Source organism: Gopherus evgoodei, chromosome 3 (genome assembly GCF_007399415.2).
Source record: "Gopherus evgoodei ecotype Sinaloan lineage chromosome 3, rGopEvg1_v1.p, whole genome shotgun sequence".
In the NCBI taxonomy this organism is placed as follows: Eukaryota; Metazoa; Chordata; order Testudines; family Testudinidae; genus Gopherus; species Gopherus evgoodei.
This window is the reverse complement of record NC_044324.1, coordinates 92,664,275-92,680,644: the sequence shown is the minus strand read 5'-3', so window position 1 is coordinate 92,680,644 and position 16,370 is coordinate 92,664,275. Positions and strand designations below refer to the sequence as shown.

Genomic DNA, 16,370 nt, shown 5'->3' with positions numbered 1-16,370 from the left:
AGTTTTACTGGTCTGGTGTACATATGGGGGGTTAGTGCAACCCCCACCAGGTGAGTTAGGGAACATGTGTCTGCCCAGTTCCCCAGGTTACACTGCATAAGCTCCACGGCATTGGGACACTGTGCAGCTATGTGTTCCGACTCCCTGCAGACAGTAACATCTGTATGGGGCCCTAGGCATTTCCCAGTCTCTTGGTTTGGGCAGTCTAATGACACTATCCTCTTCCTCCTCAGTGCTCTGACTCTTTGTGGCCTCTGAGGGGCCTTCAGACTCTCTCTTTTTCCACATAGGCCCTCCTAGGGGCCCAGTCGCCCGAGTTCTGGGGCTTGGTGCTGCTAGTTTAACCAGGGTCCCTCTTCCCTAAGTGGTCGGGTCAGTTCCCTTGCCGTCTTTCACTTCTCTACCAACGTGACAACCTTGTTATCGGTTGAGGGTTCATTCTGGCTTACCCAGACATGAAGGGCTTGTGGTAGTCCCCTCATGTATCAGTCGATGACCAGAACCTCTAGTATCTCTTCCGGACTCTGGGACTCAGTTCATAACCACTTTCATGTGAGATGGATGAGATCATATAATTGGGTCCATGGGATTTTGTTTTCCTGGTACCTCCACTCATTAAATTAAATAGAACCTTGTCAGTTTTTCCTGCTGCTATTCAGAAACTTGTAGCAGCACCGAAATGATCAATCACTTTTGATTAGGGCTGTAAAGCAATTTTAAAAATTAATTGTCATTAATCGCAGTTAAACAATATGAGAATACCGTGTATTTAAATATTTTGGGTGTTTTCTACATTTTCAAATACATTGATTTCAATTACTACAAAGTGTACAGTGCTGCTCACTTTATATTTATTTTCTATTACAAATATTTCCACTGTAAAAAACAAAATAGTATTTTTCAATTCACCTAATGAGTACCGTAGTGCAATCTCTTTATCATGAAAGTTGAACTTTAAAATGTAGAATTATGTACAAAAAATAACTGCATTCAAAAATAAAACAATGTAAAACTTTAGTGCCTACAAGTCCACCCAGTCCTATTTCTTGTTGATTTCTTGTTCAGCCATTCGCTCAGAAAAACAAGTTTATTTACATTTGTAGGAGATAATGCTGCCCACTTCTTGTTGACAATGTCACCTGAAAGTGAGAACAGGTATTCTCGTGGCACTGTTGTAGCCAGCACTGCAAGATATTTACATGCCAGATGTGCTAAAGATTCATATGTCCCTTCATGCTTCAACCACCATTCCAGAGAACATGCATCTATGCTGATGATGGGTTCTGCTCGATAACAATCCAAAGCAGTGCGGACCAACGTATGTTCATTTTCATTATTTGAGTCAGATGCCACCAGCAGAAGGTTGATTTTCTTTTTTGGTGGTTTTGGTTCTGTAGTTTCCGTATCAGAGTGTCGTTCTTTAAAGACGTCTGAAAGCATGCTCCACATCTCATCCCTCTCAGATTTTGGAAGTCACTTTAGATTCTTAAACCTTGGGTGGAATGCTGTAGCTATCTTTAGAAATCTCACATTGGTACCTTCTTTGTGTTTTGTCAAATCTATTCTTAAAATGAACATCTGCTGAGTCATCGTCCAAGACTACTATAGCACCTAGGAACCCTAATCATGGACCGGGACCACACTAGATAAGGTGCTGTATAAACAGAACAAAAACCTGCCCCCAAACACATACAATCTAAAGGTAAGATAAGCGACAGCAGATATATACAAACAGATGGGGATGTACAAGGAAACTCTGAGACAATATTGATCAGCTTGCTAGGCAGTGATCTAAGTATGCCAGTGGCTATTTTTTGTAGGCATCAGTAAAAGGAGAGTTGTGATAAATGAAGGGGGTGGGGGGTAGCTCCCTTTTATGGACACCCAGCAAGCCAGTAACTATAAAATCTCTCTCAGTAGCTGTTCTCTAATTGCTCTACATGTAAAGAGTTAAAAAGTCTCACTGCTATGCATAGGTAAAAGGAATTGACTGGACACCTGGCCAAAAGTGCCAATGAGAAGGCTAGAACCTATTAAAATTGAAATAAGACGCCCCTTTTGTCTGTCTGTTGTTGTTCTCCCGGGGAGAGGCAGACACAGCAGAGCTATGCTATAAGAGCTTGGGCCACGTATGAGAAAATCATCAGTATCATACCCAGAAACTACTCATTTAAAAACCCAGATATGTAAGTAGATCAGGAAATGTCTAGGAAGACACAATTACATTTATCCCTTTTATTTCATTATGCTTGTGGATTCCTCTGTGCTAATCCCAGGTGCTTTTGTTTTGCTTGTAACCTTTAAACAGGACCTCAAGAAAGCTATTCTTGGTGCTTAATCCTTGTATTTGCTCTTTTAAAATCTAGCAATAGCCTGAGTTCCCAGATGTACTTTTTTTTTTATTATTATTAATAAAATTATCCTTTTTAAGAACAGAATTGGACTTTTGCGTCTTAAGAGGTTTGTATACATGTTGTTTAATTAGCTGGTGGCAATAGCTGATTAACTTTCCTGGGGTGTGTGTGAATGAGATTGAGGGTACCCCACAGGAAGGAACTCCCAAGTGCACCTTCCTGGGTTCTCAAAGGGGTTCTGCACTTGGGTGGTGGCAGCATCTACCAATCCAAGGTCAGAGAAAAGATGTAACCTTGGGAGTTTAATACAAGCCTAGAGTGGCCAGTATTAACTTTTAGAATCCTTGCAGGCCCCCATCTTCTGCACTTAATGTGCCAAAGTGGGGAATTAGCCTTGACAAGACAGTTTTAAGGAGGAATTAGTTTTGCAGCTGTTTATGGAGAGTGCGTGCCTCCCTAGCATGAAGGGCAGGACAGGACAAAGAATGACTATGAAAGTGTAATGAGTGGACAATGGAGGCTGGCATCATGGGCTGACTGCAGGTAGGAGGTGACATCTCAATAGAGAGCGACAGTGAATGAGGGGCAATAGGTAGGCTGGGGATAGTCTGTGAAGGGCCTAAGAGAAGCCAAATAGCTTATGTTTGATGTAATAGAGAAGGGGGAACGAGCAGAGGGATGCAAACAGAGGGATGACATGGTCAAAGATGAACTAGGAGAATTATCTTTGCAACAGCATTCTGAATGGCAAGGCAAGACTGCATTTATCCAGGCCAGAGAAAAAAGAATGTTCCAGTAATTGAGATGAGAGCCTGGATGAGTGTTTTAGCTATGACTGTTCTTTCCCCTTCAAAAGTCCCTTTATTAATTTGTATTCATTTATAAATGTGTCTGTATGGGGATGGAATAAAGGTCTATTTATGGAAACTTAGTTCATCTTCATTAGTTCACAACATATGCTGGCTGAGTCTGATATCATTCACAGATAATAGTAATAGGTGCATTTGGAATGTTATATTACTACACTCGTTACAATGTTCATACCAGGGTGCAAAAGAACAATGCCAGGTAGAGCACACAACACCACACATAACTATGACTCACTAATGAAGTGGTCTTTCAAAGCCTCCCTGAATCAAATAGCTCCCCACTGAGCTCCTGTTATAGCCCTGGTATCCAGCTGCTCAGAATCACCAGATGGCCATTCCACCTGCACCCTAAACCCCAGCAGAAACTTTCCCTCCTTTGCTTCACATATATTATGCAGGACAGAGCGGGCAACTATAACCATTGGGACATTTTTTTCCACTAAGGTCTAATCTCAAGAGTAGACAGCGCCAGCGACCTTTCAAATAACCCAACGCACATTTAACTGTCATTTTGCATCTTCTGAGTCTGTAGTTGATGCACTCCTTGGTGCTGTCAAAGTGGCTGGTGTGTGGCTTCATGAGTCAGAGGAGTAAGGGGTAGGCTGGGTCTCCCAGAATCACTACTGGCATTTCAATATTCCCATTGGTAATCCACCAGTCTGGAAAGAAAGTCCCTGCTTGCAGCATTCTGAACAGTCCTGTGTTCTTAAAGATACATGTGTTATGCACCTTCCCTGACCAGCCCACACCAATGTTGGTAAAGCATCCATGGTGATCCACCAGTGCTTACAACAACATAAAGAATCAGCCCTTCCTGTTGGTGTACCCTGCAGTAAGGTGGTCTGGTGCCAAAATGGGAAAATGCATGCCATCGATTGCCCCACTGCAGTTTGGGAACCCCACTGCTGTAAAAGCATCCACTACATCCTGCACATTGCCCAGAATCACAGTCCTTCATAGCAGGAGGTGATTAATGGCCCTGCACACTTGCATCACAATAACCCCCATGGCGGATTTCCCAACTCCAAAGTGATCTGTAGCAATTGAGTATTGCAGGTCTCCATAGAGCAATCACCACTCACTCGCTTCTCCACTATCAGTGCAGATCTCATTTTGGTGTGGCTATGCAAGAAGGCTGGGACAAGCTCTGCACATAGATCCAGGAACGTGGCCTTGTGCATCCAAAAGTTTGGCACATGCTGCTTGTTATCCCAAAGCTGCATTATGATGCGATCCAGTCAGTGCTTGTTTCTTCAGCCCAGAACCAGTGCTCCACCATCTGCAGCTGCTCTGTGAATGCTGTCAACAACTTTGAATAGTTTTTTCTATGTCCCTTAACAATCCAGACTCCAAGGAATTGTCATGTTCCCTGCGGCTCCTCTTGTGGCTCTGCAGGATCAGGTGCCCCATGCTCACAACGCTCAACATAATAGTGCAGAGGTGCGCAGGATCCATGTTTCTGACACAGATGGCGCACAGCAAGGAGGGACATCCAGGTTTGCAGTGATATTTGAAAAAAGGTACAAAACATTATGGGATACAGATGAAATTATGGAATGGAGAACACTGCATTATAGGATGTTGAAATCATGTTCCCAGTCATCCCTGGATGACTCATTTGGCCCGAAGAGACACTGCAAAACCATACCAAAACACCCTGCACTAGATAGTGGTGAGTTCCATAGTGAAATAGCTACCCATCTATGCAAGCGCTGCTAGTGAGGACGCACATGGTCAATACAAGGAGCGTAGCGTAGACATGCAAAATCAATTTAATTATTGCAGCAGCTATATGCCGACGTACTTAGGTCAACACAATTTTGTAGTTAGACATGCCCTTAGAGTTGTTATGCAGAAAGACTCTGCAAGATTTAGACATAGCCTGGATGTTAGAACCTAGAAAGAAATCAAAGTCAAAGGTGACACCCAGGTTATGGGCTTCAGTGGCAGGCAGGAAGGTAGTGTAGTCTGCTGTAATTGAGAAAGGAGGTTGCAGGGAGGATATTGGGTGTAGGGAAAATTTAAAAGCTTGTTTTAGTCATGCTGATCTTGAGCTGATGCTAGATACAGAGGATAGGACAAGAAACAATGGGTTTAAATGGCAGCAAGAGAGGTTTAGGTTGGACCTTAGGAAAAACTTCCTAACTGTCAGGGTGGTTAAGCACTGATATAATTTGCCTAGAGAAGTTGTGGAATCTCCATCGTTGGAGATTTTTAAGAGGTTAGATCCCTTGTCAGGAATTGTCTAGATAAAACTTAGTCCTGCAATGAGTGCATGGGACTGGAATAGAGGACCTTTCAAGGTCCCTTCCAGTCCTACAATTCTATGATTCTATATCCACGAGGAGATGTCAGAGAGACAGGCTGAGATTTTAGTTGAGCAGATGGAGAAAGGTCCAGAGTAGAGAGGTAGGTCTGTGAGTTATCTGCATAAAGATGGTAGGTGAATTTGTGGCTAAGATTACCCAGAAATAAAGTGTAAAGAATGCAGAGAAAGGAACCAAGAACAAAGTCCTGTGGAATCTCAGACAAAGTAGGGGGGTGGGGGGAGGATCCTCTGAAGGACACACTGAAGGAGTGATTTCAGAGGCAGGAGGAGAAGTGGGAAAGGACAGTCACAGAAGCCAAAAGATGACAAGAATCCAAGAAAAGCATGCCTGACTGTGTTAACATGACTGACAAATCAAGACAATTATGATGGAGTGCTGGGTTCTGAGCTTTGGCTAGGAAGAGGTCATTAGGGACTTCGGCAGTGAAAAGGACAGAACCAGGATTGGAGAACAGTCTCAGATAAAACTGGAGGAGAGCAACTCCAGACAATGATTGTAAACAGTGCGTTCAGTGAACTCAGAGAAGAAAGGGAGAAGAGAGAAAGGGAGAAGAGGGCAGTAGTCAAAGAGGCAAGCAGGGGCAATGCTGTGGATTTTATTTATTTTTTTTAAAGATGGGAAATACTAAAGCTTGCTTGTATTGTGACAGGAAAGAGCCAGAGGAAAGTGGGAGGTTAATGCGAAGAGCAAGGAAGGGGAGGAGAGTGGATGCAAGAGAGACAGGATGGGATGCCTGCAGCATGCAGAGGGGTTAGAATACATAGGGCCTTGCTCATAATGCTTTCCACTCATGCGAAAACTGGTAGGTATAAAAAAGCATAACCCAACATCATCTTCCTCTGTTTCATTCTGAAAAGAAATTCAGGCGTGATCTCCTCCGCTGCTATAGGAAAAAGGTACAAATAAAAAGGAGGGGAAGATAGATAATTAAACCTCTGCTTCTGGTACATATTTCCCCTGTGGCTAAACAAAAGTAGTAAAATGAAATTAACAGGAATAGTCAGTTACACTTGACTGCTGCTTCCCCCAGGCCCTGTTGCAGAAACATTAAAAGTCAAAGCACAGATGCAGGAGAAAAGAAAAAAAATGCAAAAATGGGATGGATTGTAGGAACAAACAGAGGCTTGAAGAACAACTGTGGAGACTACAGAAATCTGGCATACAAAGCACCACTTTTTCCATTACATATCTGCACAAAAAATGCTCATAATGATGCAATTATGCTGTTTGCATTAGACATCCTTTCGCAAGGTTAACCATTGTATGGTCTTCCACTATGCCAGTCTTCACTTGTGCAATGTGGACAGAAATTGCTGTTGTAATAACACCAGTTGTGCAAAGAGTCTACTTTCCCACGGTGCATTGATCATTACTTAGCTGGTCTGCCTGCTCTATTTTCTTTATGGCAATACACAGAGTCATGTTTGACGAAGCAACGTATTGAACAAGTCATACTGCACACACAGCAGCTTATTTGCATATTCACAGCAATCAACTTCTTTAAGTATCTACTATAAGAAGACTTCTCCCCATGAAGATATCCACAAATCACGATCAAATCATTTCTTAAGCTTCTCTTGGTTACGCTAAACAGGGTTGAACTTCTTACGATTCTCACTGTAAATCATGTTTTCCAGATCTCAAATAATTCTTACAGCTCTTTTCTGAACCCTTCCCAATTTTTCACCAGCACTGGACACAATATTCCAAGAATTCTCTCACTAATGCTGTTTGAAAAAGTAATACTACCTCCCTTCTACTCAATCTTCCCCTGCTTATACATCCAAGGACCATGTTGCCCCCCCTTAACCGAAGCATAATACTATAGGAAGTCACGTTCACTGGGTTTGCCTACCATGATTTCTAAGTCCTTTTCAGAATCAATGCCTTCCAGAATACAATCCCCTATCCCATAAATGTGATCTATCTTCTTTGTTCCTACATATATGATGTTACGTTTGACTGTGTACCTACATATGCTGTTCATATGAGCCCCGTTTACCAAACAATCCAGATTACTCTGTAAAACTGACCTATCCTTATTCTTATTTATTACTCCGTTATTTACAGTTACCAGCTTCTGTTCTCCAAACTTAACAGGGTGTGATGAAGAGGGCAGTTCCTCATCTCCTGCGGCAGCCTCAGCTGGTGATCAATCTGTGGCTCACTGGTCAGCAGTGTCACTTTGACTACCTACCCACAGTTTGTTAGACCTGAGCTTGCTGCTGGCAAACTATGAGTGATCACCTGCTGAGGAGTTACAGAGATGGAGGCTTTACTGACATGGGGGGGGGAGAGGGGAAGGTACAAAACAGCAGCAGGCAGAGAATGCAGTCTCACTTACTGATCCATAACTGGATCCAGACTTGCAAAGGTATAGTAGGGGGATCAAGACAAGGGAGGCCCATGGCTAAACCATTTCTGGGGAGGGGTGTTAAAGATGACAGGGCAAGGAGCAAAGAGGAGACTCAGCCGGAGAACTAAGGATGTTTGCCAAGGGAGTTGTCAGGTTGACAGATGTCAAAGACGCTTCTCGGGCCTCTGGCTCAGATCAAGTGTAGTATCTTGATTCTGGAGAAGGATGCACCCTGCTGCTCCTAGGTCGCAGCAGAAGGCATTGCCTTCGGTATGCCACACCGCTCGACACAAGCTTCCTGTGGTCAGTCTTCAGAGGGTGCCGAGTGCTGCGCTGGTTGTCCCACGGACACGGCAGATCGTTAAACCTAAGGAACAGAAGGAGATCAAGAAGGATCCCCCCCGCGATGCTGTTTCCCGCTCTGGGAAACCAGCCCGCGAGAACCCTACCAGGGAGAAGGGCTTGCGCCCGGCTCCCCGGGCAACGGAAGACCACCCTGCGGTGCTCCAACTGCCGCAGGAACCCCCAGCTGCTCGCTCACAGCTGCGACCGCCTGAAGCCTCCCTCACTGGGCCCCCAACACTCGAGGAGCCTCCCCCTAATGGCCAAAGGCTACAGGAAGCCCGCACCACTACGCTCCTCCTGCGAGAGGGATCGCCTCCCGACCACCGGCAACCGCGGAAAGACCACCTCCCCACGGCCTTACAACGGGGGAGACCTGCAGCCGCCCAGCCGTTGATGCAGCCTGAGATTTGTCCCTCAGCCTCCCAGCCGCCCGAAGGAAGCCCCGATGCCCAGTTGTTGCTCTCAGCGACGGTGTCCCAGTTGCCAGAGAGAGGCCCCGCTGCCCAGCTGATGGTCTCCGCGACGCCCATACCTTCGGGGGATCCCTGTCCCTCGCCGCTGCCGCGTGCGCTCCCTGGAGAGCCCGGCCGCGTGCTCTGGTCGCTACTGACTGAGCCAACCGGGGATCCCTGCGCCACGCTCCAGCCGCCGCTACGGCTTGTCCGGCCTGGGGAGCCCCACCTCGCGCCGAGACCGATGCGATCCGAGCCGCCGGGCGATCCCTGCCCAGCGGCCCAGCTGTTCGCGTGGCCTGGGGGCCCCCACCATGTACTCTGGCCGTTGCTGCCGGCGCCACCAGGAGACCCCTGCTCTGGGCGACCCGGCGGGCCCCTTGGCGTACTCCGGCCGCCGCTGCTCGGGCCGGCGGGGGATCCTTGCCCCGCGCCCTGGCCGCCGCTGCCCGGGCGGCCCTGCAGCGTGTCTCCGCCGCCGCTGCTCGGACCGCTGGGAGACCCCTGTCCCGCGCCCGGGCTACCACTGTCGGAGCGACCTGGGGAGCACCACGGGACGCCCCGGCTGCTCGGACCACCGGAGGAAGCGGGCCCCATGCCCCAGCCCCCACCCCCGGCGGCGTCTGGGGAGCTTCGTACTGTATTGCAGGAGACAAGACCCGACACCTGCCCGCAGCCCCAGGCACCAGGAGACTGCCCTGCCACCTGCCAGCCATCCCGGAGGCAGGGAAATGCCCCTGCCAGACCCCGGCCACAGAGGGACCCCCCGGCTGCCCCCCAGCAACTGCGGCCGCCTAAAGCCAGCCCTACCGGACAGGGGCTGCCCCAAGCACCGAGCCCCCCTACACCTCAGCCACAGGGGGGCCCTCTCATCACCCACCAGCAACCGCAGCCACGGAGAGACCCTACAGACGAGCCGCTCCAGTCCGCGAGAGCCCTGGCTACTGATCCCCAGACACTCAAGCTGCCAAGAGAAGTCTCTCCTGTCCTCCTGCGGTCGCCGAACACACCCCCTGCACTCCAGCAACTCCAGCCACTACAAGATGACTCTCCCGTCCTCATACAGTCACCGGACACACCTCCTGTGCTCCAGCCGCTACGAGATGGCTCTCCCGTCCTCCTGCGGTCACCAGACACGCCCCCTGCACTCCAGCTGATGCAAGATGGCTCTCCCGTCCTCATGTGGTCATCAGACACACCTCCTGTGCTCCAGCCACCACGAGATGACTCTCCCGCTTTCCTGTGGTCACCCGACACACCTCCTGTGCTCTCACAGCTCCAGCCACTAAAAGATGGTTCTCCCACTCTCCCACAGCCACTAGACATGCCCCCTGCGCTCCAGCCGATTCAAGATGGCCCTGAGGCTCTCCTGCAACCACCAGACACTCTTCCTGCACTTCAACAGCCCCCGCCGCCTAAGGGCAACCCCCCTGACCTCAAGCAGGATACCCCACGAGATGACTGCTCAGCCTTAGACATCGTCTACTTCAAATACCCCCTTACCGCAGATGCACTCATCTGCCCCAGCTGTTGGCCGTCCCGACGCTTCCATCTCCTCGGAGGTCTCACCAGGCACCTGAGAAGGTGCCACAACAAGACTACCGCCTTCAGCTGTGCCCTCTGCAGCCTACCCTTTGAGTCCCAGAAAAGATGCAAGGCGCACCAGACCAGCTGCAAGAAAGTCCACACAGCAGCAACCCCGGCCTCGACCCCGATCCCCCATCATTCCGTGCACGGGCCCGCTGCTCCTGCACCGCGAGGGAATAGTACAACCCCACCAGCCGCTGTACAGAAACTCACTCCAGTCCCTGAGCCAGTGGACCAGGGCCCCACCGTCAGGACAACGCCTGCTGCAGAAGGAGACGTCAGCCAAGCCCCTGCCAGCAGGGGTCCTGTCACATCCTCGCAGGTCACTCGGAAGCTTTTCGAGCTGAGGCGTCTCAGTGCTTCCTCGAAGTCCATCCAGCGCGACCCCACCTCAAGACGGGTCAGTGCTCCACCACATGTGGCCGCCCGAAGACCTGCCCCTGGAGGCACCACCGCTGACCCTCGGCCCACCCTACAAACACTAACCGCAAGAGGAGCAGACGCAACTCCCCCACCCGCACTACGAGCCACGCCCACTGGGAGAACGGGAACCACTCTCCAGACCGCTCTGCACACTGCTCCTGTCGCGGTGCCCGCTGCCACAACCAAACTGCACCACCAGTCCCCCATCATCAGACGGACCAACACGACCCCAAAAGACGCCAGGCCGGTCCCCGCCACCAGAAGGTTACGTGCTCACACAGATACTCACCAGATAACAACCACGCACGAAAGACCAGGTGCCACCTCCACACCCACCAACCCGAACCAAGTCCCACCAGCAACCAACAATGGTGCTACCCCACTGGTGACTCTACCTCAAGAACCAACCAAAAGGCCCCCTAGGCCGCTAGTGAAACAACCTGTCGATCACACGACAAACCCACTGCCCACACCGGTTGAAGAAACCGAGCAACGGCGGCCGAAGGATAGGCCAGCCACACCTTGGCAAGCCATCTGGATTGAGGAGCTGCAAGTGGCAGCTTCCTTTGAGGACTTTGACTCGCTCATTAACAGGCTCACCTGCGAGTTAACTGCAGAGGCTACCTCAAAGAGGGCACCAAACCAAGCGACCACCCGGCCTGCCTTCAGACGGCCCATCCCAAATCATGGCACCAACTCCAGAGGAGCTAGAAGACGGAACACCAACCGTCGTTACGACCCGGCAGCAGCCTCCAAGATCCAGAAGCTGTACAGATCGAACCGCCTCAAAGCTGTAAGAGAGGTCCTCGACGGCCCCCCGTCCTACTGCAGGATCCCGCCCAAGCGCCTCTACAGCTACTTCCTTGGAGTATTTGGTGGCAAACCCAGGAACGACACGCAGCGCCCGGAGTGCCTCCGCCCCCTGCCCCGCATCACCAATACAGACAACCTAGAGGCTGACTTCACGCCCAAAGAGGTGGCAGCCAGGCTTTCCAGAACGAAGAACACGGCGCCCGGAAAGGATGGCATCCCCTACAGCCTCCTCAAGAAGCGAGACCCTGGCTGCTTCGTGCTCTCTTGCATCTTTAACCTGTGCCGGCGCTTTGGCAAGTCTCCCACCTCCTGGAAGAGGGCCATGACCGTCCTGATTCACAAAAAGGGTGAACGAGACGACCCCAGCAACTGGAGACCCATCTCCCTCTGTTCCACGATGTACAAACTGTACGCCAGCTGCCTGGCAGCCAGGATCACGGAGTGGGCAACGGCCGGGGGAGCCATCAGCCCAGCCCAGAAGGGCTTCATGCCGTCAGAAGGGTGCTACGAACACAACTTTCTACTCCAGACCGTTCTCCAGATGACCAAGAGGGCGCGGAAGCAGTGCGCGATAGCATGGCTCGACCTATCCAACGCCTTCGGGTCCATCCCCCACCACCACATCTTCAGCACGCTACGGGAGTTTGGGATGCCAGAGACCTTCCTTGGCCTGATCCGGGAACTCTATGAGGACTGCAGCACCACCATCCGCTCGGTAGAAGGAGAAACCGCCGAGATCTTGATCCACAGTGGCGTGAAGCAGGGCTGCCCCCTCAGCCCAATCATATTTAACCTGGCCATGGAGCCGCTCCTGCGGGCGATCTCGGACCGCACTGACGGCTTTGACCTGCACGGCGAGAGGGTGAGCATTCTGGCCTATGCGGATGACCTGGTCCTTATCGCGGATGTCCCCGAAAGGCTCCAGAGCATGCTCAACACTATTGGGGGAGTCGCAGACTGGACGGGACTCCGCTTTAATGCCAAGAAGTGCGCGTCCCTCCATGTTGACGGGAGTATGAGAGACTCAGTACAGGCGACGGAGTTCCAGATCCAGGGCGAGTCCATCATTCCCCTGGCAGATGGACAGGCGTACCAACACCTCGGCACGCTGACGGGTGTCCGCGTCCGGCAGACCCCTGAAGACACCATCCGGGTGATACTACAGGACGCTGCCAAGATCGACGCATCCCTGCTGGCGCCGTGGCAGAAGATCAACGCCCTCAATACTTTCCTGATCCCCCGCATCGCCTTCGTCCTGAGAGGTTCCGCCGTAGCAAAGGTGCCCCTCAACAAAGCAGACAACACCATCCGGCGGCTGGTTAAACAGTGGCTGTCCCTGCCCCAGAGAGCCAGCAATGAGCTTATATACATTGCCCACAGGCACGGTGGTGCCAACGTCCCCCGCATGGGTGACCTCTGCGACATCGCGGTCGTCACGCACGCCTTCCGCCTCCTGACGTGCCCGGAGGCCACAGTAAAGAACATCGCAGCGGCCGCCCTACGCACCGTCATTGAGAAGCGAATTGGTAGGCCTCCCTCAGGCCCGGATGTAGCCACTTTCCTGAGCGGCTCCCTGGACGGCGAATTCGCCCGGGATGGGGGCGACATTGCTTCGCTGTGGTCCCGTGCCCGCAACGCCACGCGCCGGCTAGGAAAACGACTGGGCTGCCGCTGGGTTTGGAGTGAGGAACGACAGGAGCTGGGAGTCCTGGTGCCACGGATCGAGACAGAGGGCAACACCATCGTCAGCCCTGGAGCCAGAGGCGTGCTGGAGAAAGCACTGAAGGCCGCTGTCCGCGCGCTCTACGTGGACACCCTGAGGAAAAAACCCGACCAGGGCAAGGCCTTTGAGGTGACCAGCAAGTGGGACTCCAGCAACCACTTTCTCCCTGCGGGCAGTTTCACCCGTTTTGCCGACTGGCGATTCATACACCGCGCCCGCTTGAACTGCGTCCCGCTCAATGGAGCAGTCCGCCACGGGAACCGAGACAAGCGCTGCAGGAAGTGTGGGTATGCTCTGGAGACTCTGCCCCACGTCCTGTGTAGCTGCAAACCCCACGCCAGAGCCTGGCAGCTGCGCCACAACGCCGTCCAGGACCGGCTGGTGAAGGCCATTGCCCCACATCTGGGTGAGATCGCAGTCAACCACACCATCCCCGACACCGACAGCCTGCTGCGCCCAGATATCGTCGTCACGGATGAGGAGCGGAAAAAGATCATCCTCGTTGACGTGACGATCCCGTTTGAGAATAGGACCCCAGCTTTCCGTGAAGCCCGAGCCCGTAAACTCGAAAAATATGCCCCCCTGGTGGACACCCTGCGGGCAAAGGGCTACGAGGTCTACACCGATGCCCTGATTGTTGGGGCACTGGGTGCCTGGGACCCCTGTAATGAACAAGTACTTAGGGCCTGTGGGGTGGGCCGTCACTATGCACGACTCATGAGACGTTTGATGGTCTCGGACACTATCCGGTGGTCTAGGGACATTTACACAGAGCACATCACCGGCCACCGCCAATACCAAGAGTGAGTCAGCATGGCTCTGTGCATCCATGGGGGGGTTGAGGCCTATAAACACCCCCCTACTAAACCATATCCTCTAAGCCCTAAACCCACCGAACTAGATTGCACCAGGTGAGGGTCATCCTGTCCCCATTACCCAGCCTACTTACTTATATCCATGACTGCGTGTAACTCACTGTATGAGCAATGTACCCTCACTGCTTCCTTACTGCTTCCTGATCCCACCCACCGTACACCCCACATTGGGGACCTTACGGACTATATATGTTATATGCTAACCAATCCCCAAACACCAGCTTCCCACTATACTCTGTATGTTGCCCCCAATGACCAACAACTGACGCTTTGAACTCTTTGTATCATCTTTATTTAAATATTCTCTAATAAACTTTTAACTCTAACAGCTATTGATTGTGTCAGTGGGAGGTGACCATACTAGCACTCAGTTGATTGAGATGCAATCTGGGTTTTACCACTACAAATTACAGGGGTAACTCAATAATTGCAGCTGCCCCGATAATCAACTGAAGCATTTGTGTTTGGACACAAGTGTATTTCAATCAATTGAGAGGGAGCAACTGGTGTTTATGCTGAACGTATGAGTTTAGGAACAGGGGCCTCATCTCCTTATACGTTTGGGGCTTGGAAAATGTCCTCACCCCCATGCCAGAAAACCTCCCCTGGCAAGCAGGTGAGGGCAGGTACACCAAGCCATAATGGGGCACTGAATGAGAAAGTGGTTTGTTCCTTGTGAGCAGGGCTACAGCTGCCCACCAAGTGTCAGTTACACAGACTCATTCTTTCCACTGCTGGGGGAAGGAGACACTGTCCTTTGCTCCTGACTCTCTCTTTCCTTCTTGCACCAAGGAGTGAGCTGAGCCTCCCCGCCACTCTGGGTAGCTCCGTGAAGTTTATGCAACTTACCTGGTGCTCAGACAAGGGAGAAGCCCCCAACCCCGCTTCCGTCCCAGCAGCCGCGGGGTGGGCAGAGGGCAGCGCCACTCACTTTACTCCCAGCCGCAGGGAAGGGAGCGCCCGCAGCCCAACAGCCCGCCGGAGCCAGGGGAGCGAGCAGCGGGGACACACCGCAGCGCTTCTCCCTCAACCTCCGGCGGGGAAGGGCCGTGTGGGGCTGCCCAGTGCCCGAGGACCCCCCGCGGAGCGATACGGCAAGAGCCAACGCTGGCCGGGGTCCCCCAGCGGCAAGGCGGCGCCGCCTGCGCCCAGTCTGGGCTTCCCGCCCCCTCTGCGGCGGGCACTGACCTCTCCGCGGGGCCGCGGCCCGAGCCGGCAGCAGGCGGGCGGCGTGTCTGGCTGCGGTAACCAAGGGCGACACGGGCGCCGCCATCTTTCCGGCAGACTCCGTCGTCCCCCCCGCACTTCAAAATAACTTCACTCAGAGGCCGAGCCGCCGCCGCCGCCGTGCGTGACACCGCCCCCCCGGGCGCGCGGAAGAGCCCTCCGTTTGAGGCAGAGCCGCGTCGAGCAGGGACTACAAGCCCCAGCATGCAACACGCCATCTCCGCCCGCCAAGCGACGGGGAGCGATGCGTGCTGGGAAACGTAGTTTGTTCTGGGCTGCGGGAGGAGCGGCGTGGGTATCTGGGCCCAAGGTGACTCGCATCCCTAAGAGTTATCAGACCCCCGCCCGTTCATTTGCTTGGTTACCCCTAGAAGGCTGGGACTGGCTCAGCTCATGGTGACTAGCTGTCCCGATTTTATGGAGACAGTCCTGATTTTGGGGTCTTTTTCTTATATAGGCGCTTGCTACCAGGGCCAGATTAACTTTTTGTGAGTCCCTCTGGGGAATGATTGTAAAAGGAGGCAGGGTCAAAAGCACATTGGGGTGGGAGCTAGGGTTAATCCCTGGAGCAAGGGAGAGGCCAGGTGTAAACTGCAAGCACAGGAGCGCTGCAGAGGGGGTAAACAGGCTTCCCCCCCACCCCCCACCATCCGCATAGAGCAGGTACCTACCTGGTTTTAGCCCATTCTCTTTATCTCTCTTTGCACTGAGCTGCCCCTCCTCCAGCAGCAGAGCTGATTATCTTCCAGCCCTCTGGAATAGGTGTTGGGAGTGGGAGGAGCAGAGGCTAATGTGGTTACTCCTATAACCGGACCAGGGCCGGCTCCAGGGTTTTTGCCATCCCAAGCAGAAAAAAAAAAAAAAAAGCCGCAATCACAATCTGTGGGAGCTCTACCGCTGCCACTTCAGTCTTCAGCGGCAATTCGATGACGGGTCCTTCACTCTGAGAGGGACGTGCCGCCGAAGAGCCGGACGTACAGCCCCTTCCCTGTGGCTGCCCCAAGCACCTGCTTGCT

General features: G+C 52.1%; 1 protein-coding gene across 3 annotated transcripts in view; it reads right to left on the bottom strand.

Moving 5' to 3' along the window:
• The window catches only part of AFG1L (AFG1 like ATPase), a 167,465-nt gene extending 151,967 nt beyond the window's left edge, over window positions 1-15,498 (bottom strand). For all 3 annotated transcript variants that reach the window (XR_003999557.1, XM_030556069.1, XM_030556070.1), the window contains exon 1: window positions 15,316-15,498. Coding sequence is in view for 2 of the 3 variants with exons in the window: in XM_030556069.1 (XP_030411929.1) it covers window positions 15,316-15,400 (85 nt within the window). In the remaining variant the exon portion in view is untranslated. The remainder of the gene's footprint in view (window positions 1-15,315) is intronic.
• Window positions 15,499-16,370: the final 872 nt, after the last annotated feature.